At 26.3% G+C, this 27,623-nt stretch overlaps 1 protein-coding gene across 1 annotated transcript; it reads left to right on the forward strand.

Moving 5' to 3' along the window:
• Positions 1–908: 908 nt before the first annotated feature.
• On the forward strand, positions 909–16,336 carry LOC129606956 (fatty acyl-CoA reductase wat; the record flags this gene model as incomplete). The annotated part of the gene is made up of 10 exons (XM_055517606.1): positions 909–1,121; positions 1,744–1,869; positions 2,765–2,884; positions 3,011–3,109; positions 3,192–3,351; positions 4,065–4,254; positions 6,185–6,319; positions 13,662–13,781; positions 15,873–16,130; positions 16,288–16,336. Coding segments are annotated over 10 exons (1,470 nt in total), but the record flags the coding sequence as incomplete, so codon positions are not given.
• Positions 16,337–27,623: the final 11,287 nt, after the last annotated feature.

Consider the following 27,623-nt stretch of genomic DNA (forward strand, 5'->3'; position numbering starts at 1 on the left):
TAGTTAAACACAACAAAAATTTTCAACAAAATATGCTAAATAGTGTGAGACAACTTATGAATAATATGTACTACATTACTATATCTACATATATATCTACATGTTTATATATATATATATATATATGTACACATTTGAAATTTTATATGCTAATCCAATAATACATAAAAATATATACAGATATTTTTTTTTTTTACTTCTTAAATTTTTGTGTTAATGTAGTTTTACACCTTTGGGAATCGAACAGGTGCAAAAAAATTACAATACTGAATATAGTGTTATATCACATACATACATCTATTCCTATTTTAATATGTCATTTACATTTTATATACACAATTGTCATTGATATTAAAATATATATATATATATATATATATATATATATATATATATAACAAAGAACAACAAAAATATGCATTGGTAAGAAGAAAATCTGACTTTTATCCGAAAATAATTTTAAAACAGAATTGATAATATTAGAAAATATATATTATATACATACATACAAACACACATATGAATTAATTTAAATACAAAAAAATTAGTATAAATATAAAAGGAATCAAAGTAATAGAATAAAATAAAAATAAAAACAAAGCAATCAAAAAATTTTATTTGGAAAAATGCCAAATGCTATTGAACATGCTTTTACAATATTAAATCCTCCAGAATTATTGAATAATAATTTAAATAATGAAAATCAAAATAACAATATTGAAATTAATAATGTAAATGTTACTTCAACTGATAATAATAATTCATTTACAAATACAATTTCACCAATATCTACAATAAAAAATACAATAATAAAAACACATGAATCAAATGTTAAAGAAACAATGGGAACAGAAAGAAAAATGATACAAACATTACAACAGCAACAAGAAGAAGAAGAAGATCAACAACAACAACAACACCAACAACAACATATTGATTCACCAATAACAAAATTCTTTTATAATTCAACAATTCTTATAACTGGTGGTAATGGTTTCCTTGGAAAAATTTTAATATATAAACTTTTAAAAACATTTACATTAAAAAGGATATTTATTTTAATAAGAACAAAGGATAATTTAAATATTAAAGAACGTTTGGAAAAATTATTCAATGAACCTGTAAGTATACCACTTTTCTTCTTAATACCAGTTTCTTGTTATAATTCGCACTTTATACACAGGTTATATGAGGCCGTATATGAGTGATACTTTTCAATTATTTCTGCATTTTGGTTCAATAAATTTTAAATGGATTTCCATTTCTACGGCACTGTTTTTTCATATTATGCATGTTATTTTTTAATATTTATGCCTGTAATTCTTTAAAAATTAAATATTTTTGGAGATAATAAATTGTTTTTTGGTTTTTCATATTTTGGCGCCTTACATAGGGCAAAATTAGTTTTAAAGTGCCGCCCCTGTTTTAAGAAGTTGATTATTAATATGCAGCTAGAATTGTTAAGGTATCATGATTTAGAATGCATTCGTGGCTAGCCAAATGCTCTTGCACTCCCCTTATATTTTAAAATTTTTGATTCTCGGCACGTTTTCAATAATACTGCGAATATAAACAGCAAAATTCTTTTAAGAAAATTATTTTTGCTTTATCGACAATTTTCTCAAAAATAATTTATGTACCAACAATATTTTAACATCAAAATATCGAAGCACCCTGCTAATACCTTTAAAACTAACAAATTAGCATATTTTTAAATTTTTTTTTTTTTCAAAATTATTACAGATTTTCGATGATATACGTAAGAATCAAGAAGAACTACTTGAATTAGTACATCCAATAAGAATCGATTATAATTCAGATGAAATGTTTTCAAATTCAGATCGAAAATTATTAATTGAAAATGTAGAGGTATGTATGATTTTTAAAAATGAAAAAATATTCAACATATTATTATTAAAATAATAGCAGAAAAAAATCTCACTAAAGTCTCACAATGAAAAAGTTCAAATTTATATTACTATGTGGGATAAGAATGTCTTCCAAGGATATTTCTAATATGTTAACTCAATGTGAATGCATGTTTGTGGGGACAAATTATTGTCTACTAAAAAACCATATAATATATTAGTGGAATCTGTGAGTCTATGAATTTTCCTAGTGATCGGGAAAGATGCTTAGAATCGCTCCATGTTTTCTGGTTTCGCCAGAAATGGGTTTGTTTTAAATATCACCGAAAATATTCTTGCTACAGCTAAATATCATATATTGGCAGAATCTGTGAGTTCCTACTGATCACGAAAAGAATCGCTCTGAATCGCTCTGAGAATAAAAAGAATAATGTAATGATTTCTAACACCATCCCTAACTTAACAATACTCCGATACTTCACACAATTTATGGTCCCCCTGTTTGAACGGAATCTCTAATTTGAATTTCATCTAACTGGTTCGATTCGACTCTAATGCATAGAATTATTCTCCAGTTCTCCTTTCCTTTAGGCACCATAACAATATATACTTTGATTGTATGAAGAAATATTTTTAATTTCTTTCTAAAACTAATCGTGGTGGTGTTTACACGATCTATATTATGTTGGGATTTTGAATGTCATTTAAAGCAATACAAGTATGAGTACTTAGTATTAGTACACATATCATCATTATTAATATGAAAATCGATTGTAAAATATATTTGGTTCATTGTCATGTATCACTTGAGATTTCAAAAAGAAATGAAAATTTCAGGAATAGCACATAGTAAAAAATTTTCAATAAAATATTTTTATTTTTCAATAATATTTTAGATTGTTTTTAATTTGGTTGCATCTGTTAGATTTAATGAGAAATTATCTGATGCTATTGGTATTAATCTATTGGGTACCAAAAAAATAATAAATTTAGTTGAGGCAATGACACATTTGAAGGTAAGTACAATTTTATTATTACGATATTTATCACCTTGGAACACATAATTCGAGTTTTAACTAAAAATCTTACACTTGTGTGTTTGGAAAATATTAATTTACTTTTACATAAAAAATTATTTGCAGTCATTTGTTCATATTTCAACTTTATATTGTAATTGTAATCGGAAATTTATTGGTGAAAAGATTTACAAACCAAATTTTGATTATAAAGCTCTCATTAAGGTATACCTACTTAAAATTAATAATATCGAAAGATTTTTTGAATAGATTTTATATTAATAAATTTTAATAATTTTATTTTCAGCTTAATGAAACTTTAAATCGTGATGAATTGGAGAAAATTAAACATTGTATTATTGGTACATTACCGAATAGTTATACGTTAACGAAAAATTTGGCTGAATGTTTAGTAAAGCATACAATATTTGGTAAAATTCCTGTTGGAATTTTTAGACCACCAGTAGGTGAGTGTCTTCAATTGTGATTTAAAGAAAAGTTTAGCAGTATGCGTAAAAAATTTGTAAATTATAGTTCTTAGATTTCAAGATAAGCGAATTTTCTCTTGGGCTACCACAGTTAATATTTTACTGACTTATTGTATCCTCCCACTCTCCCATCTTAAGTATCCCTGTTTCAAGGACAAAGCCGAAAATATCTTAAAGGGAATTTAACAGCAGTTAAATTCCCTTTAAGATATTTAAAGGGAACAACGGAGAATTCGATTAACATTGCCAAGTAAAGAAATTTGCAATTGCAAAAATCTCGGTTTCTATCCCTCTACAAGAACACTGTATTCAATTCTCCTGAGCGTGATTGAATAAACATTTTTGAATGACGGCACTCCTTTGTGTCGTGCGCCAGTGCAGATCACATTCCGCTCCGAACGAATTGGCAATTCTAGTCTCCGTGGAAGAGGAAGGAAGCGCATAGGAAGCTCGCGGGTTCACTGTGGCTAGGCACACAAATGGGCGTAACTCTGTTTGCTAATGCCAATTCCATAAGTACGCAGTTAGGCACCTCCAGACCAACTTCGATGTAACCTGAAAACAATAAATATGTAAATGCCAGCATATACCTGCAACTCTTCGCTATAATAACAGCTCTCTTTATTAATAATATGATGCCGTTCCTCTAAAATAATATTATATATAAAATCAATTCTTTTTGTTTTTCATAGTAATGTCAATATATAAGGATCCAATACCTGGTTGGACTGATAATATTTATGGACCATCTGGTATATGCTTATGGATTGCATGTGGTATTATAAGATGTGCAATTGGTGATCCAAATAATCGTACTAATATGGTACCAGTAGATTATGTTATAAATGCATTAATAACAAGTGCATGGGATATATCAACAAGGTATACAGATTTATATTGTATTATTATTTATATTTTCAATTCAATTTTATTAAAAACTCATAAATATTAATTTGTAATTTTATATTTTACCATATAACAAAAAAATATCTGTTATATTATAAAATTTTTCAACATTCTATATTATTATTATTATAAAATGTTTACTTTCAATGGAATTGTACTTTAAAAGTAATTAATTACCAATGTTGAATCTCAACAGGAATATAATTGTTATACTGTTATACGACATGAAAAAAAGAAAAAAAGTTTAATCCAACGCTATTATTAAAATACTCCGCTATCATTTTTCTTTATTTTCTTTAACATTTTTCGAGAAAAGCAACATTGCAATAAATGAATAGAGTTTTCAATAATCTTTCCATTTTTATTACAAGTCCAGAGATGGTGAATCGTTTCATTAACTTTTTTTTTTGCTGTTTTTTTGCATATTCTTCTTCATTTGATTACTTAAAGTTAAAATTTTCCATATATAAATGTTTATTAATTAAGATATATAGTTTTCAATTAAAGTCAAGTCACCTTTTGAAAAATGCTAACAAGGTGATCTGTTTGAAATAATTCAATTTTATTTGATTATACTACAAAGGGCTACAAAGGGTTGATGATTTCAAAAGGTGAAAAGTATTTCATTTAATTATGAAATTTATTAAAACGTTGACTAAATGGGTAGGAACTAAAAATGAAAGACTATGGTTAAGGAGTAAAAATTATATAATGGTTTTACCCATGCTCGGGCGGCATTTTTCATTTTTTCATATTGTTCGATTGTTTTATCTTCAACGTGTTTATTTGTACTGCAATAATCAAAGAATATATGTGATATGTGTTAAAAAAATGATGTTATTATAATTTATAAATTACTCCTGCCGATATGCAATATCAGAAATGCTAATATAATGCTAGTCATAGTTACGTTATTAACATAAAAACTTGAGGTATATCACATGAAATCCTTAAATTTTAAAACAGAGTTTCCTACTGTTTGGAAGTACAAAATAATATTTTTCTTTCTCCCATGCTCGGGCGGCAGTTTATTTTTAATTTCATTGCCTATTCTGTTGCAAGTAAAAAATAATGATTTTCTTTTCCTCAAGCTCGGGCGCCAGTTTTTTTTTCATATTTTAATAATATATTTGAAGTATAATTATGTCAAAGATATTAAAATTATGCAAAACGGAAGTCATTATCATACCAGTTTTGTAATAACAAATTACTAATATTCGTATTTTCGGAATAATTGGTTTGTGTGAATGCTAGATAACTAGTTTTGTGTGAATGCTAGATAATTGGTTTTGTATTATTACTAGGTAACTAATTTTATATTAATTTAAAATTTTTATTAACTAAACTTCCAAACTTATGTTTACATAATTTTTCTCAATTACTTCGTGAGAATCTCTTGTGAGCATAAGGTGTAATCATGAATAAAAATTGAATACCTTGTAAAGGATAATGAATATAGTAATAATACAAAACACCTACATGCACATTATGTATACGACTAACATTTTTATTCACATTTGTATGAATACATGTAATAATAATAATATAATTAAAAAAAAAAAAAAAAACAAAACATACATTTATAAAGGATAATAAATTATGCAATTTATTAAACCATTTAATATTACTTTCATTATAATTTTCATTTGTTGCAATCACGTTATTCTTACCAAAAAAAAAAAAAATTGTTACCATTTATATTGTAGCTATAGAGGATTCTATATAGTTCTATTTTCATAATACATTTCATATATACAGAGAATGAATGTATGAATGTGTATATTGTTATATTTTATTAAAAAAATCTTATATTTTGCAAAATAATATTTTTATATTTGTATTTTTATTTATATTTATGCTCATATTATAATATTATTTACATGCATGTTTCTTTTTATTATTGTAGATATCAAATGAGAAAATGTGAGTCAAGTGAGATACCTGTCTACAACTATGTATTCAAATCAAATAATATAACATGGAATCAGTATATAAGTTTGGCACGTAAGGGATTTCATGAACCATTTGGTAAACAAATGTGGTAAGGAATTAAAAATAAAGAAGAAAAAATTTTTACAAAACAAAAAAACAAATGAATATTTTTTCTTTTAAAAAAAAAAATGAGAAAATATTAATCATCCTGAATATCAATTTGGGATATTTACAATATTAAAGAATTTTAAAATATAGAAGAAATAAAAATTTCTCCAAGAAAATGGGGTATAATTATTAGAGAAAAGAAAATTGAAATAAAAATTTAATTCTATATTTTCGTAAATGACTGATTATAGTAATCAATTTCAAAAATACTAGGTTTTAATTGGATTTCTGGAACCCAAATTCATGATTGGATCAAAAAATTACAGTACCTTTTACAAGTCTTTTTAATAGAATTGTTGCCAAAACGAACTCAAAGTGAGGTAGATTGCAAAGTTTTCACTGAGGGCCGACTTGTCGTTAACTATTTACTTTTATTCGCGCATTAATATTTTCATTAATATTCGAGAAAATCTAAAGTATAATTGTAATCTGCCACTCGAGCATTGGTAAAAGCAATTATCCGATTATTTTCGCTTCAAATACAATTTGATTTCGTATTCGAAAGGCACAATGTTGCGTAAAACAATTGTAGTACAATATTTTTTATGAAATCTAAAGTATTAGATAAATATTCTAATTAATATTTTGTTAAATTTTAAAGTTTAAATTAAATCTGCCGCCCGAGCATGGGTCAAAAGCATTTACCCGAATAATTTCGTTTTGAATACAATTTGATTTGGTATCCGAAAGACAAAATGTTTTGCAGTACAATATTTTTCATGAAATCTAAAGTATAGGTAAATATTCTAATTGATATTTTGTAAAATTTTAAAGTTTAATTCAAATCTGCCGCCCGAGCATGGGTAAATGCAATTATCCGATTATTTTCGTTTTAAATACAATTTGATTTACTGTCCGGAAGGCACAATGAATTATAAAGAAATTGTAGTATAATATTTCTAGTGAAGTTTATAGACAGGCATTGATATTTATAATGGCATTCTGCAAAAACTACAGTTTAATTTAAATCTGCCGCCCGAACATGGGGAAACTCATTTATTCGTATAATTTCGTTCTAAATACAATTTGATTTACTGTTTGGAAGGCACAATGAATTGTAAAGCAATACTAGTATAATATTTCTATTTAAGTCTATTGAATTTTGAGCGATTCAGTATGTCAGAAAAATATAGAAATTGGTTCTTAAAACAATTTTGTATTTTACTTCAATATTGTTGTATTGTGTTGCATATTTAAAAGTAATATGAATAAAGAAAAATGGAAGTAAATCTGTTTCGTAAAAGTTAAAATGTAAATAGAAGTCGTATAATGTACAGTAAATACAAAATGATATTATAAAATATAAAGTTAAAAAAAGTTTAAACTTTACCTTTACTTTTTTTTCTATATTTCTTTCTAAATTTGAATCTGATTGCAAGTTGCTCTAATATATCTATAAAAAAAATTTTCTTTTCATATGAAAATTAACATGGCGGATCGTTAAAGTTTTACGAGTTGGTCGTCCTCTCTACTAACTCATTTGTTTTATTCATGTATTTTTTTTTAACTTGCATCATACCAAATTACACAAAGATATTAGAATCCTTAGAGATTTTCTTGTATTTCTCTTTGATTTTTCTCTCTATTTTTTTTTCTGTTTGTTGGGATTTTCTACTAGTTTGGTTTGTTAAATTCAAAATTTTTATTTTATTTTCTCTCATTTCTTACATTAGTTACATATAAATTGTTTACATCCACACACACATGTGAATTTGTATTTGGATTTTTACTTGGTTTATAGTGTATATTTTTCATATGGTTAGAAAATGCATTCGAATAATTGCAATGGAAATTATATTTATATTTTAAAGTTAAAAAGCCATTAATATCATCTTAAAATAGCAACAGAAATACAAAAAGATTTACAAAAAAGAAGAGAGAAGAAAAGAAAAAAATTATGTTCAAAATGTTACAAAAAAAATATAAAGAGAAGTGAAAAATTCTTTGGTACAATCTCATTTCATTAGGGATTAATAAATCTTGCATTTTCCAGGAAATAAGAAACTAGACAATAGAAAAAAAAACCGATTTTACTCTAAAATTTTGTTATATAAATATGGATTTTTTTTTCACTATTACCAATGGTATGTGCCTCACTCCAATCTTAATGGACAATACTACAATCTAAACCTTACAATTATGACAAAATTTTGTAAAAGTTTTTATAATATCGAATTAAAATTAGAAGAGTACACAGAACACCGATTTTACTATTCTTTATTGGGGAGAAAGTTGTCAATTAATCCCGTATATTTTTAGGGATTCCTTAATGACGCGTTCAAATATATTGTGATTTGGAATGCTTGGAGATTTTAAAAGTAAACAATATTGACAATTCATTTTGTGGTCGTCAATGGCTGCGCTATTCCTCAAAGTTGCGTATATAAAATGTTTTGGAAAATTTAATTATAAATACGTGATTAACAGTAATTTATTTTATGTATACGATATATAATCCCGTATAGGTGAAATTTTCAGTAACCACCTCAGTTATTTGAGAGCTTAAACTTAACATTGATGCGAGAGACTGAGATTGAACAGAAAATTTTTACGATCATCATTTGTTTTAGTGACTTGTAAGGAATTTCAGCATCACCGATGGGAAAATATAACAGTTTATTATATTTAATATTTTTATTGATGCCCTAGACAAGTTCTTAATACTTTATTACTTTCATGTTTCCGTTTTTTCTATTGTTTACAAAATAATTCTAATAAATCACAGAATATAAATTTCTTAATTAAAATATTTATGTAGAAATTTTGGAAATTTATGTGAAAAAAATAGAAAATAACAAAATTTTTAAATTTAGATTTTCATTTCTTTTTCTTTCATTTCTTCCACTTTTGAATGCCAAGTAAATTAAACTTTCAGTCTTAGCCATTATACAATTTAGTATTAGTCCCGTAGACAAGATGAATGACTTTTCAATTCTAATTTATATTTTATTGTTACGTTTTTTATACCCTGCACTTCGTGAAGGGTATATTAACTTTGGTATGGAGTTTGTAACTACTTGAAGGAGTCATCTGCGGTATGGACATATATATATATTCTTGCTCAGCGTAAAATTCTGCGTCGATTTAGACATGTCCGTCCGTCCGTCCGTCCGTCCGTCCGTCCGTCCGTCCGTCCGTCCGTCCGTCCGTCCGTCCGATCGCACGATAACTCAAAAACGAATAATGCAATCGACACCAAACTTTCACAAGTTGTTTCTTTTGTGCCAAGGACGAACCCTATTGTTATTGGACTAATTCGGACAACGGGTTCGGGTAGCTGCCATACAACTCAAAGAGTTTATTTTAAATATTTCAAAAACTAATAAAGGTACAAATATAAAATTTTGTATACATGTGTCCAATTATATTCTACATATGCTCTAAAAATTTCAATAGTATAGCTGCACCGGTTCGGGTGGCTGCCATACAACTCCAAAAGCAAATTTTTTATATTCGGCAAAATAATAAAGTCAGATTCATGAAACTTGGCAGTGATATGTCCAATTATAGGTCAAATATATTTCTGAAGTTTTAGTGGAATTACTCTACAGGTTCGGGTACCTGCCATACAACTCCAGAAGCTAATTTTAAATATTTGGAAGAATAATCAAGTCAGATTCATGAAACTTGGCAGTCGTGTGTCCAATTATAGGTCAAAGATATTTCTGAAGTTTTGGTGGAATTGCTTGGTAGGTTCGAGTAGCTCCCATACAAGTCCAAAAGCTTATTTTAAATATTTGGAAAAATAAAAAAGTTAGATTGATGAAACTTAGCAGTTGTGTGTCCAATTATAGATCAGATATATTTGCGAAGTTTTAGTGAAATTGCTTGACAGGTTCGGGTAGCTGCCATACAACTCAAAGAGTTTATTTTAAATATTTCAAAAACTAATAAAGGTACAAATATAAAATTTTGTATACATGTGTCCAATTATATTCTACATATGCTCTAAAAATTTTAATGGGATAGCTGCACCGGTTCGGGTGGCTGCCATACAACTCCAAACGCAAATTTTTTATATTCGGCAAAATAATTAAGTCAGATTCATGAAACTTGGCAGTCATGTGTCCAATTATAGGTCAGATATATTTCTGAAGTTTTAGTGGAATTGCTTGACAGGTTCGGGTACCTGCCATAGAACTCCAAAAGCTAATTTTAAATATTTGGAAAAATAATAAAGTCAGATTTATGAAACTTGGCAGTTGTGTGTCTGTTATAGGTCAAACATATCCGTAAAGTTTCTATAGAATGGTTTCACAGGTTTGAGTAATTGCTATACAACAACGAAAGGTGCAGGGTATAATTCAATCGGTTTATACCGACTGAAACGTTTTTACTTGTTGTTTTTTCTATTTTCCAAATATTTCCTCCATTTAAATTTATTCCTTGATTGTTTTTTGCTACAATCGAGTACCGAATAAATTTTTTTAACTATTACTTTTGAAATTGTCCCTGGTCAAATCAAGTCGACATAAAAAATTATATAGTTCCAATTAAATTAGGGATTTGGAATAAAGGCCAGTCAATAAAGTATAGCAAGAGGATCTTCCTATAGTTCTATTAGTCCCGTTTCCCCGGTTCAAAATAGCCTCACAAAGTAGTTTTTGTTCATATCCATAGGTCAAAAATTTTAGCGCAAGAAATATTGAGAATTCCGAGACGAAGATTTTGAATAGCCCCAAAAATCTTGTATATATACATTTTTAAAAATCTATTCTATGAAGAATAAGAATTAAAAATAGAATTTTTCAAATTTAACTCACCTCTCCCGGCATTTTCATTTTCCCTGTGCTATACGTCCACGTTAATGGTTGTTACCTTGAAATTCTAATTTTAAAACAACTTTCGTTTAATTTTTTTCATTTCGGAATGTTAAAGCAACAATATTCAAAACAAGAGCACATAAAATCATTCATGAATCCGAGATACTTTAAAAGAAAAATAAACAAAATTCTTCACATATATATTATAAAATCACATAAAATATAAATCTCACTTTACAATTTGTCCACATAAATTCAACTTCGATTTCATACATTTTATACATTAAAAATTATAGTAACACTATTCCAAAATAATTTAAAGCACTCCATTTTGTCCATTTTTTTTCCACATCCAATCCTCTCCATATATAGTGTTCTGGCATTTCTTGTACCTCTTTCTATACTTTCATGGTTAGGTAGGTTTTAGATACCATTAAAATATTTTTGGATTCTATTTTTTTTTCTTCTAAAAAACCAAGAATAATCATTCTTACAATTGTGATACTGAATATCAAATTGTAGAGAATTTTGGGATGTCTGCATATGATACAATTTAAACCACATTAATGTATATACAATTACAAGTGTACCTATACAATGGACTTGAACATGGATAACATCTATACTATACAGTCTCATATATAGGATAATGTATGAAATCCTTTATGTTTTTCATTACTTTCAGGATTACTATACCTCATATAAGGTACTACAATACCCGACACTACCAGCTACCATTGGAATAAGTGAAATTTTAAGCATTTTTTTTATATACTCCCATTTAACATAAGCATATTCAGACTACCAACATACCGCATTTAGAAAATTTTTTTAACAATTTATAGTAATATAATATTAACCGCTATATGAAAGGCCTTTTATTCGATCTATATAGCTGCATACCCTATATAATACCACGCTATGAATATTTGATTGAAAATAAAATATTAGCGGTTAACAATATTAACTTCTATAGGATAGGAGAGTGTTAGAGAATATTTTGATGAATCATTGAAGGAAAACTTGATTTTTACAATATATTGATAGATTGATGAAGATTTTTTTTTTTTTGTAACAATTTTCTGATTCAATAAATTGGATAGGGCGAAAAAATGGAATTTACGAGACCGCTTCACAGGTTAAAATTGAAAAATTTTGTGGTATTTGAAGATTTTATTTTTTCATATTAAATGATGTAAATGGTGTATGTGCATTTGAAGTGTGAAATGATGAACTATCAACTTGTGGGTAAAAAATAATCGTGGCTATAGATTAAAGAATTGTTATGTGTGGTTTCTATATATAATCAATAATTAAAGATTCATCTGATGTCCTAATTTTTCTTATTGGTAGTTTCTATACAAAGATTTTTAAAATTAAATATTAAGTGTGTTTATCTAGTACTTTGTTAATTGGATGGTAAATTATGTGGGTAATAATAAAACATGGTACTACAATTTTGAATTAGTAAATGTGATTAAAGAATAGTGTCTTCACTAATTCAAATATAATTTTCATGAATTTCAATATACAGAACAAGTTATACATGAGTTTAAGTGGAGTTTTGTGAATTCAATAATGGTATATGCACATTTTTACTCCCACAGGTATAAAAATTTACTCACTCGATTTGAATATATTGCTCATATATACATTTAGTTCGCAATATTCTTGTACATAAATTTGTTATTCACAACAGAATTTTGTTGTCTCATTTGGTTTTCCAAAATTTCAACTATTTTTCCTCTAATTTTTTTTTGTTACTTTTCAACTTTATTTTTAATGTTCTTGTATTGTTTTAACATTTTGACCAAACTTTTAATATTTCCTGTATCATAATATTTTCTATGTATATATATGTATGTATGTGGACATGTATGAATGCAACTTTTGTGTTAATATTTTTGGTTAGGAAATACGGATGCGGATGAATATTATGAACATTTTTTTTTTTTTGCATATCTCATTTTGGTTAACCGCAAACAATATACTCAAAAAAAGGATATTTATATTATATAAGTATTCATTATTATGCATTCTACACACATATTTATATAGAAATATTTATTTAGAAAAATTTAGAAATACGCAAGTTGTTCAAAATCCGGTAATTCATGTTGTAAAAATTCATTGATTAGGGCGAAAAGATTCGAGAGTAATTCGAGGGTATAAGGATGTGGGTAAATATATGGATTTTGTTATGAAAATTCCGACTTAAATTATATAGATTTTTGTATATATACATAGGAAACTATATAGAGTGTAAGTTCTTTAACTGCTTGGCCTAATTATCCGAGATTCTCACTTTTTATTACAGCGGGAAGTCACTATTCAATCTCATTCCAATTTGTTGTTTATTACAATGTAGGTATTTTAATTTAGAAATTCATATTTTCAGAATGAATTTAGTGATTTGCCATACAATATAGAATCCAGTTCAATATTGAAATTTGTAATTAGCCTTATTATTTCAGTAAAAAATTTGTTAAATAATGTTCAGAAACAATAATTTAATTTTAGGTGCTTTTCTTTCATATTATTTCGTTGGAAATGGTTATACAAAATCGGTGATTTTTTCCTACACATGATACCAGGATATATTTTTGATTTAATTGCTCTTGCTCGAGGAAAACAGAGGATGTAAGTATATTATAATGTTTTTCAATGCTTATAAAATATTTGTTAATAAAAGCAATTACCTTACAAGATGAAGTAGAATGAAAGATTTAGATGAAGCCACTCTATAAAACCCTTAAACGTTTTGCTTTCCGTCTTCATTCCTTGCCTTAGATTCTGGTTGTTATAAATTCGAATGGGAGAGAACGGAAAAATTAATAAGAACAAGAGAATGTTAAATGAAATGTACGGAAAGCGACCCATGAAATATATAGTTTTAAAACAGCAGATTAACTTTGTATATAGTTCTATTAAAATTTTTGGCCTCACAATATTTTTAGCACTTAAAATTCTCTCGTTAACTAGTGCCACAACAAAATGATTTTCAATAAACTTTCTGGATTATTTAAAATATTTTCCTCATACAATTATATATGAAAATTTTTAAATGCCGCCAACTTTACAATTCTTTCCAACTCTGCTAAATGAGCACAACCAAAGTCATTCATGTTCAGAATCTTTACCGTAGAAGTACCCGTTCAGAATCTCTACCGCATCTAGTACTCTACCGCATCTAATTCTCTATATTATACAACCTATATTACATTCGGAGAGAAAACTAGAGATAGTAGGGTTGCATACATTCTTGCATTTCAAATATTCAACAGCATAGTGTTATACAATTTGTATAGAAACAAAGTCCACAATATATTTTAAAGATTAAAATATACTCTGTACATCTTTATATACGTTATCCTCATCTCATAAAAGAAACCCAATATTTTAAGTTTTTTAATAATAAAATAAAATTTAATTTCTGAAAAGAAATATGCGGTTGCCTGGTTGCATTTAAATTGATTGTGTTTTAAAAATAAGAAATAAAAAATAAAAATGTTGATAAACATAAGATACACACACACATCTACCTTATTAAATCTATGAAATTTTCATAGTTTTGTAAAAGAAAAGGACTCCATTGTTATTTTACGAAACAAAATATTTAAAATAATAATAAAATGGAAACTATTCTGTGGAATATGAGAAAAAAATTCCCTTTAATTCTATATTTTATTGTTGCAGGATATAAAAATGGTAGAAGTGGATGTTTTGGTGCAATAAACAAGAAATTAGAAAATTCTAGTTAGTCACCAATATAATAAAAAATTTTATATCACCCGTTTTATAAAACAGGAAATCGTAGAGAACTGAGTGAGAAGGAGCGGCAGAGAAATTGCAAATGACATCTGTTGATCATATGGAATATTGTCGCCCTCTCTCATACCCTTTCACACACACTTAAATTTCAAATTCAAAATAAGACTTCCTGAATAGGCTTCTTCTTAGACTTGCAGTATTCAAACTATGGCCATATAATAAAATACAAAAAAATTTTAGAATATTTTATGAATTCTGAAAAAATATTTCCAAATTATTTTTTTTTTATTCTTATGTTATTTTGAATTTCAAAATAAATTTTATTGTTTTAAAGAATGTGTGGTGTTGGGAAACTTTTAAAATTATTCCAAAATTTTTTATTTAATTGTAATTATATAAGGAAATATTAAATTATTAAAATATTTTTAAGACTGCAACAAGAAAAAATATTCAAAAACAAGAAAAATGAAAGTAAAACAATGCTTTTAGTCTAGACATGAAGCCAAAACAGAACCCCCAAACCAAGAATTGAAAATATTTTTTACTAATTTTCATACAAAAAATAATGTGATAAAGAAATTTAATTTTGGCCATTAGCTGGTTACCCTCTATTTGGAATATAATTCAAATATTTTTGGAAAAAATAAATTTTATTTAATTTTCTTAAAGGATTTTGTAGAAATTTTTAAATCACGAGGTTGTGCTTTAACGATATTTAATGCAGTACTCAAAATTTCTCACTCCATGGTAGGTAAATATTTTAATAATCGCAAATGAGGCTTAATTTATTGAAGTTGAGGAAAATTATTAACTGTAAATTAAGTGAAATATGCTAAAAATTAATTTCTAATCCTTGTGTTGCAAGTGTTATTAAAGTGGCTGCTTTATTTCTGCAAAATTTAATATTTCAAAATATTCTAATTCTTACAGATTTTAACTTTCCAATTTATTATCTTACAGATTTAAAAAATCTCATGAAAAACGTGAAAAAATCTTACATACAATGGGTTGGTTCAGTTTACAAAATTGGGATTATTCAAATAAAAATATTATTGAAATGTATAATAGAATGACACCCAAAGATCGTAAACTATTTGAATTACATTGGGATACAATTAATTGGTCAGAATATTTTAAAAATTATTTAAGTGGAATACGAAAATATTATTTAAAAGAAAAAAATGAAAAATTGGAAAAACGTAAAGCAATGATGAAAATGTAAGTATAAACGAGATATTATATGTAAGTAGTGTTAGAGCCGTATTAAATTTAATGGGTACCACATACGAATATACGAGTTGTGCTGTTATTGCTACACAATTTCACACTGCATCATAATTAAACACACTCTTGAATAATTTAAAATAAAATTCAGGATTAGTTTAAGTATTTCGCCGCCCCAATCACTTAATAATTTATGTTAAATATCGTAAGAGAGGACTAATATCGTAAGAGACGACTAATATCGTAAATTCAAGTATTATTCTTTAATATCAATTTAAAATTTTTATTTATAATTGAATTAATTCTCGATATCAAATTGGGAATGGATTCAATGGTTTATCATTTAATCCTCTTTAAAAATATTATATGAAATCACAAAATTTTATTCTTATTTATAAGAAATTTTCATTAATTTTAAAATTTTTTAATTTAATTTTTCGAATTATTTTGAAATTTTCTTCTTAATTTCATTTCAGTTTTCGAATTATTCACATAATTATTCAAACATCATGTGGATTTCCAATAATATTATTTTTAGTGAAAATTTTAAAGCAAATTTTTAAAATATTAAATTTTCAAATAACATTTTAATTATAAAATATTATTTAAGAGAGGAAATTTTAGAAAAATAATTATTTCATAAATGAATTTATTTTAATTGTATGATTTATGTTTCATGTGTAACTTCACCAAAAAAAATAAATTAATTAAAATATAATTTAATTGCACTAAAGTATGCTGTGTTTCTCTTAAATTTCAATTGAGGAAGGTGATTTAAAGTGAAGTCCCAATATTAATGAAGTTGATATTCAAAATTTAATAGATAAATTCATTGAGGCGTTAAACTGAATGACGTTATTCATTAACATGTTAAAATTTGCACCGACCCCTTAATTTTTCTAAGATTTTAATAAGTTGGAATTCTTTCGTACTTTATAAGTGTTAGTATTTTTACGATCTTTTCTCTTAATTTTCACTCATATTGTCAGAATATTTTTTAATAATTACATGTCGGAAGAGATTATTTGTTTATTTAAGTATTAACAAGCCCAAAAATTAAAATTATCCGAGTTATGACCAAAATGAAATATAAGAAATACCGACAGAGCAAAAATTGTATTCCTTACTACAACCGAATACCTGATAAATCTCTATAAATGAAACATAAAATGGTAATGCACTTTGAATTGCACCTACCCGGGGGTCAACGACTCAATAAACATTATAAAAGAAATAAGAACCTCTACGTTTACAATCTCCCAAATTATACAAAATATGGGTACGAGTATATGGGTAAATATGGATAAAAACGTCAATGAAAAAAGCATTGGTATTCTAGTCAAAAAAATAATTCAAAACAGAAACTATTCTTAAAATTGTATTGAGATTTTGTAATTTTGTGTATAATTTTCAAGAAAAACAAAATAATTTTCATATAATTACATGCCATTACTCAAAATAAACAACATGGTAATTTAAAATAGAAACCAACTTTTTATTTAAATATTCTACAAAATAATATTTCAAAAAGAGAAATATTCTGGACACATTGAATCCGCATTTCATTTCTTTTATTTCGAAAAGAGTTTTTTGAATAAATTTTACGGGAAAGAAGAAGTCTTCGTAAATTGTATAATTGTAATGCAATAAAAGCCAGTTTTTTCCCTTTGTCAAAACTTACAACAATTTTCACAAGTTTATTATTCTCTTAATATTTTTTATGTATACAGGATGATGAAGAATATTGAGGCTCGAAAATGTTAAGTGAGCATGAAAATTTTTGAGTTTCGATTTATAAATAAAATATTTTAAGAATAAGTTTCGAATACAGATGATGGTTTCGATATTTGCTAAATAAAACAGAACATATTTGTTAAATAAATTACTGAATATGGCACCGTCATCCCGAAACCCTTATAAAAGAAGCTGGAAGGCACGAAAGTACATTCCAATAGCAGAATATCGTATATGCTTTGTATAATGTTTTCCGTTCTCTTATCTTTCCAGAAAAACAAATAAAATAAACTCAACCAACAGTAATTTGAGGATATGAAAAGTTTCATTTGTAGTGGTCTATATGAACTGCCGCCCGAGCTGGAGATTGAAATTTTTGTTGTGCTTTTTTAATAAAAACAATGTTGTTGCACTTTATGACGCAGACAATTACTGGGAAATAATTAACAATTAGCTGTTATATGATTGGAAACTTTTGAAATTGAAATTTTTTAATGATCCGAAGATTTGATCAGACCCTGTCAATTTATTAAAAATTAAAGAATTGGTTGACCTTATGTACAACTTTAAAATAACTTATTTTTAAGAAAATTTATTGCTATTTCTCTTGCTTCTTTTGTTATTTTTTGAAAATTTTAAAGTAAAGTTAAAGTTTTTAACCCCATGTTCCGTTAAAAAAAAACAGAAACTAACTATTTCCCCAACATCCTGGCAGGACACGAAAAAATGCAAAATATTTAAAAAAAAAAAACAATGTTGTTTTTTACAATTATTATTTTTTCTGGAAGGAAAAAAGTATAAAAGAATTATTATGAAAAAGTAAGAGGAATTATTTTATCTTTAAAAGTTTTCGAAAACATTGGAAGAGAGAGAGTGTTTTTAATTGCATAAAGTTGTTATAGGCTTAACAATATTATATAATAATGTTAACAACACCATAAATTCAGAATGCATTAAAAATATGTTAAGTGAGTAATAAAGTTTTCTTTTTCCAAAAAAAAACATTTTAATACTTTAATGAATCTGCGTGCTCAAACTGAGACGATTGAATTGAAACGAAAAATTTCTAAGATTTTCGATACTTGTTTCGATTTCAAGAGAACAAGAGCACAAATATTTTTAAATCATAATACTCAATTTTACTATTGCCATTGTACTGCCCTGAAACGGAGAGCTACAAGTGAAATTTTTTACAAAACGAAAATATTAACTTCCAGCTCGGGCGGCAATTCAATTGTAAATCAAAGCAGCCATAATTTTCTATATATTCAAAAAATAGGACTGGTGGGTTGATTGGTTGATGTGGCCGGTGCAGCAGATTACCAACACTCCAATTAATACAAATGAGCCATCATTGAGCAAACTAAGATTATATGTAAACCAAGTAACATTGAACACCTATTTTTAAATATTATCTTATACTCCAGTTTCTGCAGAATATTGTTTTCAAGATTTTAAAAGCTCAAGATAAAGGAATCATTTTAAAATCACTCTACTCAATTACTTACACCTTTACATTCTATAGAGGCATCCGATTTTCTTATAATAATTTTTAGATAATCATCTGAACATTACACTCTCTCATTTTGGTTTATATTTTTCTTTTTCTATTTCAACAACTCATAGGCACTATTCCTGACTATTTACGAAACTATCAACTATCCTGACTATCAACTATTTGCTTAATACTTGATAAAAGAGAAAAATTTTACATTCACTTATTTTCAAATGATTGTCCTTTCCTTCAAAAATCTCAAAAACGAGAGAACTCAGAACATAATAATAATGATTTTCACAGCATCTTCAACAACATAAAGAAGGCTTAAAAATTGAAATTTGGAAAAAAAAAATAATAATAAAATCCATTGTAACTTTAAATTATACAATAAGAATTGAAGACTCCTTAAGAGGCACTCTTCGCATAGTAATCATAATAAAAAAAAAAATTTCAAAAGACATCAAATTGTAATTGTCATTGTTATGAATAGTCGCGGCGGCATTGTATAATGAATAGAAATTTCATTTTAAGTAAAGTAATAATTCAGTTAATAAAATGAATTTGAAGGAAGAAAAAATTTTTTTTGAATGCGTTTTATAAAAGATCCCGAGAAGTTTCAAGAAATATTAAAAAATTTTTCTTATTGTATTTGCGATGCAATTTTACTTATTGTAGTTTTTTGCCCCCGCTGTTTTTTAAACACAATGAAAAAAATCTGATGTGGTCAGGACATAACCGATCGCATTGTATATTGTCTAGTTAAGTGAAAGTGTTACAGAATATTATAAAAATGTCTGTTAAGTACTTCTTTCCAATTTTTAGGACATTAGTAAGCTTATAGTCAACATACCTAGAAAAATGTAAATTTGGCTCTTAGTAGGGTTTCGCTTTGTGCCACCCGAATTCCCAGAAATGCTCGCCAGTTTCGGTAACAACCAGAACTCAAATTTCAAGAAATTCCATCAATTCGTTCCGCATCAATTCGATCAGTTTTTGAGCCCTGATCTTTCCAAAAAATTTATATGTTCATTGTTTTAATACGAGGTATTCATATATTAAATTTCAATGAAATCGGTTCATTATTTCTCTTTATATACGCAAAAATGTATATTTGGCCCGTAGTAAACGTCCAGTTGCTGATGCCTGATTTCTTCCAAAAGGAAGGTTAGGAGGTTTTGCGGACGGTCGAGATGAGCTTATATATAAAATTTCGAGTAAATCGGTTGAATACTTTCTTCAAAATGTTCAAAAATGTAAAACAGGCCCGCTAAAAAGTGCAATTCCCGAGGCCTGATATATACCAAAAGTTGATCGATCCGTGTCATGGTGGAAATAAACTTACATATAAAATTTCATCAAAATTGGTTCAGCAGGACTTGAGATACACGCGTGCACACAGAGACCGACAGACCGACAGACCGACAGACTGACGGACCGACAGGTTGCTAAAAATAGTTTACTTACACTTCCCTACTATGGAGAAGTACGTTCCCACCGAAAACTCGATATGCAAAATTTGTTGCCATCACATAACCTACCTATTGTTTACACAATACGGTCGTTAAAAATAGAGGAAATGCTTTATGTTAATATTATTTTCTTGGTTTTTTTTTCAAAAAAGTTTTTAAAATTCTTCCATATTTTTCTATTTATTTATACATACATATAAAAAAAATATGTAAGAAGCTTTTTAATGGAAACATTTTCTGCAAGAAGTTGTTATTATTTTTAAATTTATTCTGACAATTCTGATTTTATGAGAAATTTTTGAACAATACTCACTTAAATTTTTAAATCCAATAAATGCAGTTCTAAATTTTTCATAAATTTACTTTTCGGATAGAATTGATATGCGAGATTGAAATTTGTACCCAACATTTTTCCAAATTGTACCGCACATATTTCCAACCATATTTTTATTTTAACTCAATTACAAATTCAACAAATTTCAATTTTATAATTTTTCATATTATTCAGGAAGCTCTCAGTACATTGGAGAGCATATTACGATATTCATAGGAAAAAACATTCACGAGATAAAACAAGGTAGAGTCAAATTCTTAAGGTGCCCTTGTATTTCCTTCAGATTTTAATTCATCCTTTAGGCTGTAATTATTCATAAACTTCTATAAAAGGTTGGAGAACATTTTCTGAATCGATCAAACGCTTTTGATATTGAAACTTGGAGATCTAAAGTATAAAAGGAAGTAAAATACCAAATTTTTAAGATTATATAAATGTTCTTCCTTTAAATTTAGTATTGCTTTAAACTTAGACTATAAATTTAATGGATTAATTTTAAAACAAGGCTGCGATTCAAAAAATCCTTCATGTTTCAACTCTTTCTTATTACAATTAAAAATTTTTACCTTGTTAAATACAAAAAATATCGAAAATTTTAAAGTCCCCCTTTAATTTTTTGTTAAAAATTTTCAATAATATTACACTTCCAATTACCTTGCATTCTTACATACAATGCAGAATATAATTGCAGCTCTATAATTAAAATAATTAATTCAGATTAAGTATTGGCTATATTTTAACACATTAATCTTATTTCAACTCCAATATTCCAAAATATTCATGGACGAAATAATAAATAATTTAATATAAAGAGAAATCAAGATTTTATGATAGAAGACTCGTTTTAACTTTCGTTACTTAAAATTACTATAGCACTCTATATCTATATATGCCCCTTGAATAACTTTAAAATTAACAAAAGAACACTGAAAACCCACGTTTCAAATTAAATAATATCAATTTTTTTTTTCTGTTCCAACATTGAATTACTTATCCTGGCTTATTTATTATAGCAAATATAAACAAAAAATGCAATAATAGAAAAATTCTTTCCTTTATCCTTTTATTTATTTGATTATCGAATTTTTATAATAAGAAATATAAATAAATTCGCAGCCAAAAAATAATAAATAGGAAGGCAGCACACAATACAACAAGAGAAGAAAAATTTTAATTCTCTTAAAATAACACAAAAAAAATAAAAAAGCAAGAAATTGGATTACAATAGCAACAGAGTCTTTTACAAACAACTATACTACTGTAATAGTATACAATGTGAACGAACCGGTCCGAATATTTTGTTATTTTAACAAAGTTTTGTGTTTTTAAGTAATATTTCAGTATTGTGGACGTAGTAGCTGCTGTATGGTAACAATAAAATATTTGCCTTTTAATAAAATAATTGAGAAAATCTGATTCAAATGAAAATAATAGTAAAGGAAATGAAAATAATATGGAAACGGATAAACATACTTCTGAACATAATAAATTATTATACAAGCAATCGTAGTCGGAAGGTTAAAGTTTTAAATTAAAAATTTATGAAATAAAATAATTATTAATCCTTTCTTATTAATTAAAACGAATTACTCCTTAATATATGCAATGTTAAAAATAATATTTTATCAAGATAAAAAAGAGGCGACATCTCTATGGATTTTATAGTAATTAATTATACTTACTTAACTATCTAATTTACACAACGTATTAAAGTATAAAAATTAATATACTTTCGAATTTAATGTTGACCTATACACAACTTAAAAATGCTAACTGTTAATTTCTATAATGTTTTTCCACCTTAAGGAAACGTGGCCTTCAGCCCCTTCTCACGTCGACTTGCAAGATCTTTTGTGATTCCCATATAGCCACCTACATGAGCAATATATATACACACCCCTGAAAAATTGCAGTATAACAGTTAATTCAAGCCGTGAAGTCTTCATCGGAATCACAAATCCCTTTCCAAAGCAGCCGTTGGCAGGCCACCACCTCGCAGTCATATAATAAATGATCCACCGTTTTGTTCTCTTTTAGGCAAAGACGTCAAACCTCGCTCTCCGCTTTCCCCATCCTTTTCAGATCACACATCGAGATGCAATGTCCACTGAAAATTTAATCCATATTAGTTCGAAACAATCCATACGTTGGGCATAGTTTGTAAATGTAGTGCAATTTTTTTATGAAATTGTTCAATATAAAACATTGCCTATATGAATTAATAAAGCCATCTACCGGAATAAATACGCATATAAATAAGTACACTTTTCTTATATAATACTCATTTAACTTTCTCATTATTTATCTAAGCTGGTGTGTTTGGAATTTACTTGTGTGCTATTAGAAATAACATAATTAATTCAGTTATTGTTGACATTATCGGAACTCCTGTTTGTTTGAGTTCAATTTATTAACTGTTCAAGGTTTGTGCCTTAACTAAAATTACAACAAACAAATAAATTTTCTTTCATAAAATAATATATTTTTTTTTTAAATGTATGTGTGAATTATTATTTATGAGCAATAATAAAAATTTCATTTGAAAATTTTAATTCCCACAAAAAATATTTTATAATTTCATATTTATTTTAATTTCTCTATGACCACTTGAAATATTCGAAACAAAAAATTATTTGAAGGATCATTTCTATTTTCCCTTTTTTATGTAAGTATAATGTGAGTGCTTAAATAAATCAGTACCATTATTTTGAGTTTTCTCTAATGTGTACTTAAAATAAAAAAATAAAATTAATATAATTAAAATAACAATAAAAAGGATATTTTCAATGTTGAAATACTTTATTAAAAGGATACGTAAAAAATTATTTTAGAATGTGCTCACAAGCACAACTCTACTTATACTTGAATACCACAAATTTATTTAAAGGAAATAATTGAGCAATTTGAAATTAAATTTTACTGTAGTATTATCAATTTTCTGTCTTAATTGCAAAAGAAGCATCAAGGAAAATTTTTACCACCGGAAATCCAGCTTGGAATTCTTAAAAAATTATTGAGCTGAAATTTTGGTTTTGCACTCATTAGAGTAGAATTCATCTGTTACATTACTCTTATACAAAATTCTTAAGAGCATAGAAGAAATTCCAAACTTTGTTCCCGAAATCAAGACCTTCATCACTAAGAATTCAATAAAATTTTAATAATTCTTAAAAAATAAAATCCTTTCTTACTTCTCTATATTTATTCCATTCTAAGAATTTATTATTCAAAAAGGGAATAAATTTATTTTAATATTATAAGATTTGACCTAGACAAAAATAAATTTTCAAATTAATTATTTAAATTCTAAGTAAATTGAATACTATTATAAGTAAATGTTACCATACATATTAAAAATAATTAAATTTAATGAAGGTTAATGAAAAAAAAAAATTATTATATACAATTCACTTGAAAAGTTTATAAGGTTAAGTAAAATATTCACACAATTTAAATTTTCAATTTGATTTTAAATTGACAAATTAATTTTTATAAAATTAATTTTAATATTTTAATTGAAATGGACTCAAATTCTAATGAAATTCTTGTTAAAATTTAAAATCATTCTTAAATATTTTAAGAAACACATAAAATTGTTCAAGTACCTACATTACACCGAAAGAATTTCAAAATGGCATATTGCATTGGATGTAGTTTAATTATAAGCATCAATTCTAGAATAAAATTTAAAATTTTTGGAATTACAGAAGATGATGAAAATCAAAGCTCAAACTGAAATCGTAAGAGCCACAAAAACTAATTACAAAATCCAATCGACTTTGAAGCAACTACTAAAACAACCCTTACAAAATTAGAAGATTATCCTTTAAATTTAAAGATTTCAGCAGATGGCTACCATGCAAACAAGATTAATTGCAGTCAAAAAAGGTTATCATTGCACCCATATATCGATTATATTAAAGTTCTTAACATAATTCTTTAAAGTTTTCAATATATATTTACTTCTAATTTGTGCAAATGAAACGTCAGTCCATAATTTAGCTCAATAACGATTTTGGTGACTCAAAAATAGCTCATTCTTAATATTTTTTTCACAACAGATGATGTGAATGACCTGGATGATTTGCCTTTACCTGAGCTCACAATCTCAAATAATTTTGTTGTTTTGGAATATCAAAACTAAGCAAACAACTTAATTAGTAGTTGTTCAAATAACAAAATCAAATAAAATATTTTAATTTTATTTTCAAATTAATTTTTTTTAAATTTTAATTGGCCTCATAATATTTTTAGTATTTTATTTATTTTCAAATTTAATTTTCAAAATTAAATATGAAATTTGTGATAAGAATATTAAAAAATTATTTTATTAATATTATTTTCATTTTATTTTCATTTCATTAATAATCTTGTAATATTTTTTTTTTGGAACTAGTTAAAAGCTTATTTCCATGGTAGGAAATTATTTTTTATTAAAATGATTGTGTTATGCTTCTATACAACATTTATTTTTATTTAATTACTCAGAATTTTAAGGAACCTTTAAAGAATAGAATGATTTTTGAGTTGTAGGGTGTTGAGGAAAACTGCTTCTCCTCTTCCTCAACACCCTACAACTCAAAAATCTACAACAAAAAAATAGGAGGAAGAGAAGCAGAAATTTATGAAAAGTAAAATTATTTTATTCTTTATGAAATCATAAAATATTTAAATGAATTTTTTTAGAATATAATTTAGAAAATTTTTGTGTCTTAAAAGAGAAAATTTTTGAATAAAATAATCTTGTTGTTGATAACAATTTAAATTTATAGAAATTTAGCTTTAATTCTTAAATTTTAAAGAATTGCGGAAAATTGAGAATAGATTTGGAATTTCTAGAAGGATAATATTTAAACAAAATTCCAAGAAACGCTAAAATTTTTGAAGTTCGACATGTTTTAGAGATTGTATTGACCATTGAGCGTTTTAACGACCAATATGAACCCAAAAAAAATTTTGATTTTTTCTCAAAAATTACCTAAGTGTGCGGTTAAAAGCAAAAACTACTCAAGTGAACTACCTTGATTTTTAGTTTTCATTAAAAAAATTCGAACCCTATACCATTTAACAAAAAAAATATTCTACTCAAATTTAAATAATAAGGTTCAATTTGATTCCGAAGCTTGAAATAAGAAAATTAATTAAAACTTTCATTTTTTTTTTGAGTCAACCTTACAATTCGAACAAAATTTTCTCGAAAACCTCAAAAATCCAAGCTGATTAACATCTGTAGGGGACTTCTCGTCATCAGCCAAAAATTCAAGTTTTAAATAAATCAAATTTTGCTCAATGTTCTTCTCAATTTTCCTCAGCTCATTTCCAAGATTCATAAAATTCTCTACATTATATGAAATTCTTTACATTGAAATTTATTTTAGAACATTAAAATTTTTCAAAAAAAAAAAAAAAAGAATCAGACAAAAATCCATAATAAAAACTTATTAGATCTTTAAACTAAAATCCTTTAAAAAAATTCACTTTTAATATCAAATTCAAATCTTTGTACTTACTTGGGTTAGAATTTTATATTGAGTAATTATTTTTTTGTAATTAAAATCTAAACGTTGGCTATAATTTTAATTTTAACACAGCAACTTTATATTTTTTGGTTTAAAAATATTTTAACTGATTTATCAAAATTTTAGTATTTTTTATAAACTCATTCTTTGATGATGACTTCATTTTATTAAATAAACTTTAAATGATAATCTTTATTCATTTTAAAAATGTTAGAAGAAAAAATCACTTAAAATTTTGTTACCACTTATTTAATATTGCACTATTTTGTGAAAATTCTGTAAGTAGTCATAAAAAGTTGTTCAATCCGTTTATAATTCCAATGAAAAATCTTCAAAGAAATGAATTAATCCGAGATATTTAAGATTTAGGGCTTGAGCTGCAATATTTATTAGTTTTAAAATTGTTATTACATTGCATTCTCTGCCACTCTTTTTCATATCTTATTTAAATATGATGAACTCCTATTACAGAATTGCATACTTTTAGGATATTGATTAATATGAAAACTAAGAAATCATATACTTTATTTAGTAAAAACTGCAGCTAAGCATTACGTGATATAATCTTTTTACCAAAATATCATGATAATAACAATATAAAATAGCATTTAAAGTGACTGCCGCCCGAACATAGGAATATTCTTAGGTTCTAAAGTGACTGCCGCCCGAACATGGGAAAATTTTTATTAAGAAGACTTATCTAGTTAAAGCATTTTGTCAACACTTTTATTCCACGATAAACTAGACTACCTCTATAAAGTGGACGGAAAACTCTCCTTAGGGGGATTTTAATCTTGTCTGTAATTAAACTGATTTATTATCCATTTTTGTTGAAATATTCTAATAGTAACAATATAAATTATATTTTAAGCCTTTAAAATTATTGCCGCCCGAACATGGGAAAATTTTTATTAAGAAGATCTATTATGTAGT

This window comes from Condylostylus longicornis, unplaced genomic scaffold (assembly GCF_029603195.1).
Source record: "Condylostylus longicornis isolate FDR11 unplaced genomic scaffold, ASM2960319v2 ptg000022l, whole genome shotgun sequence".
NCBI lineage: Eukaryota > Metazoa > Arthropoda > Insecta > Diptera > Dolichopodidae > Condylostylus > Condylostylus longicornis.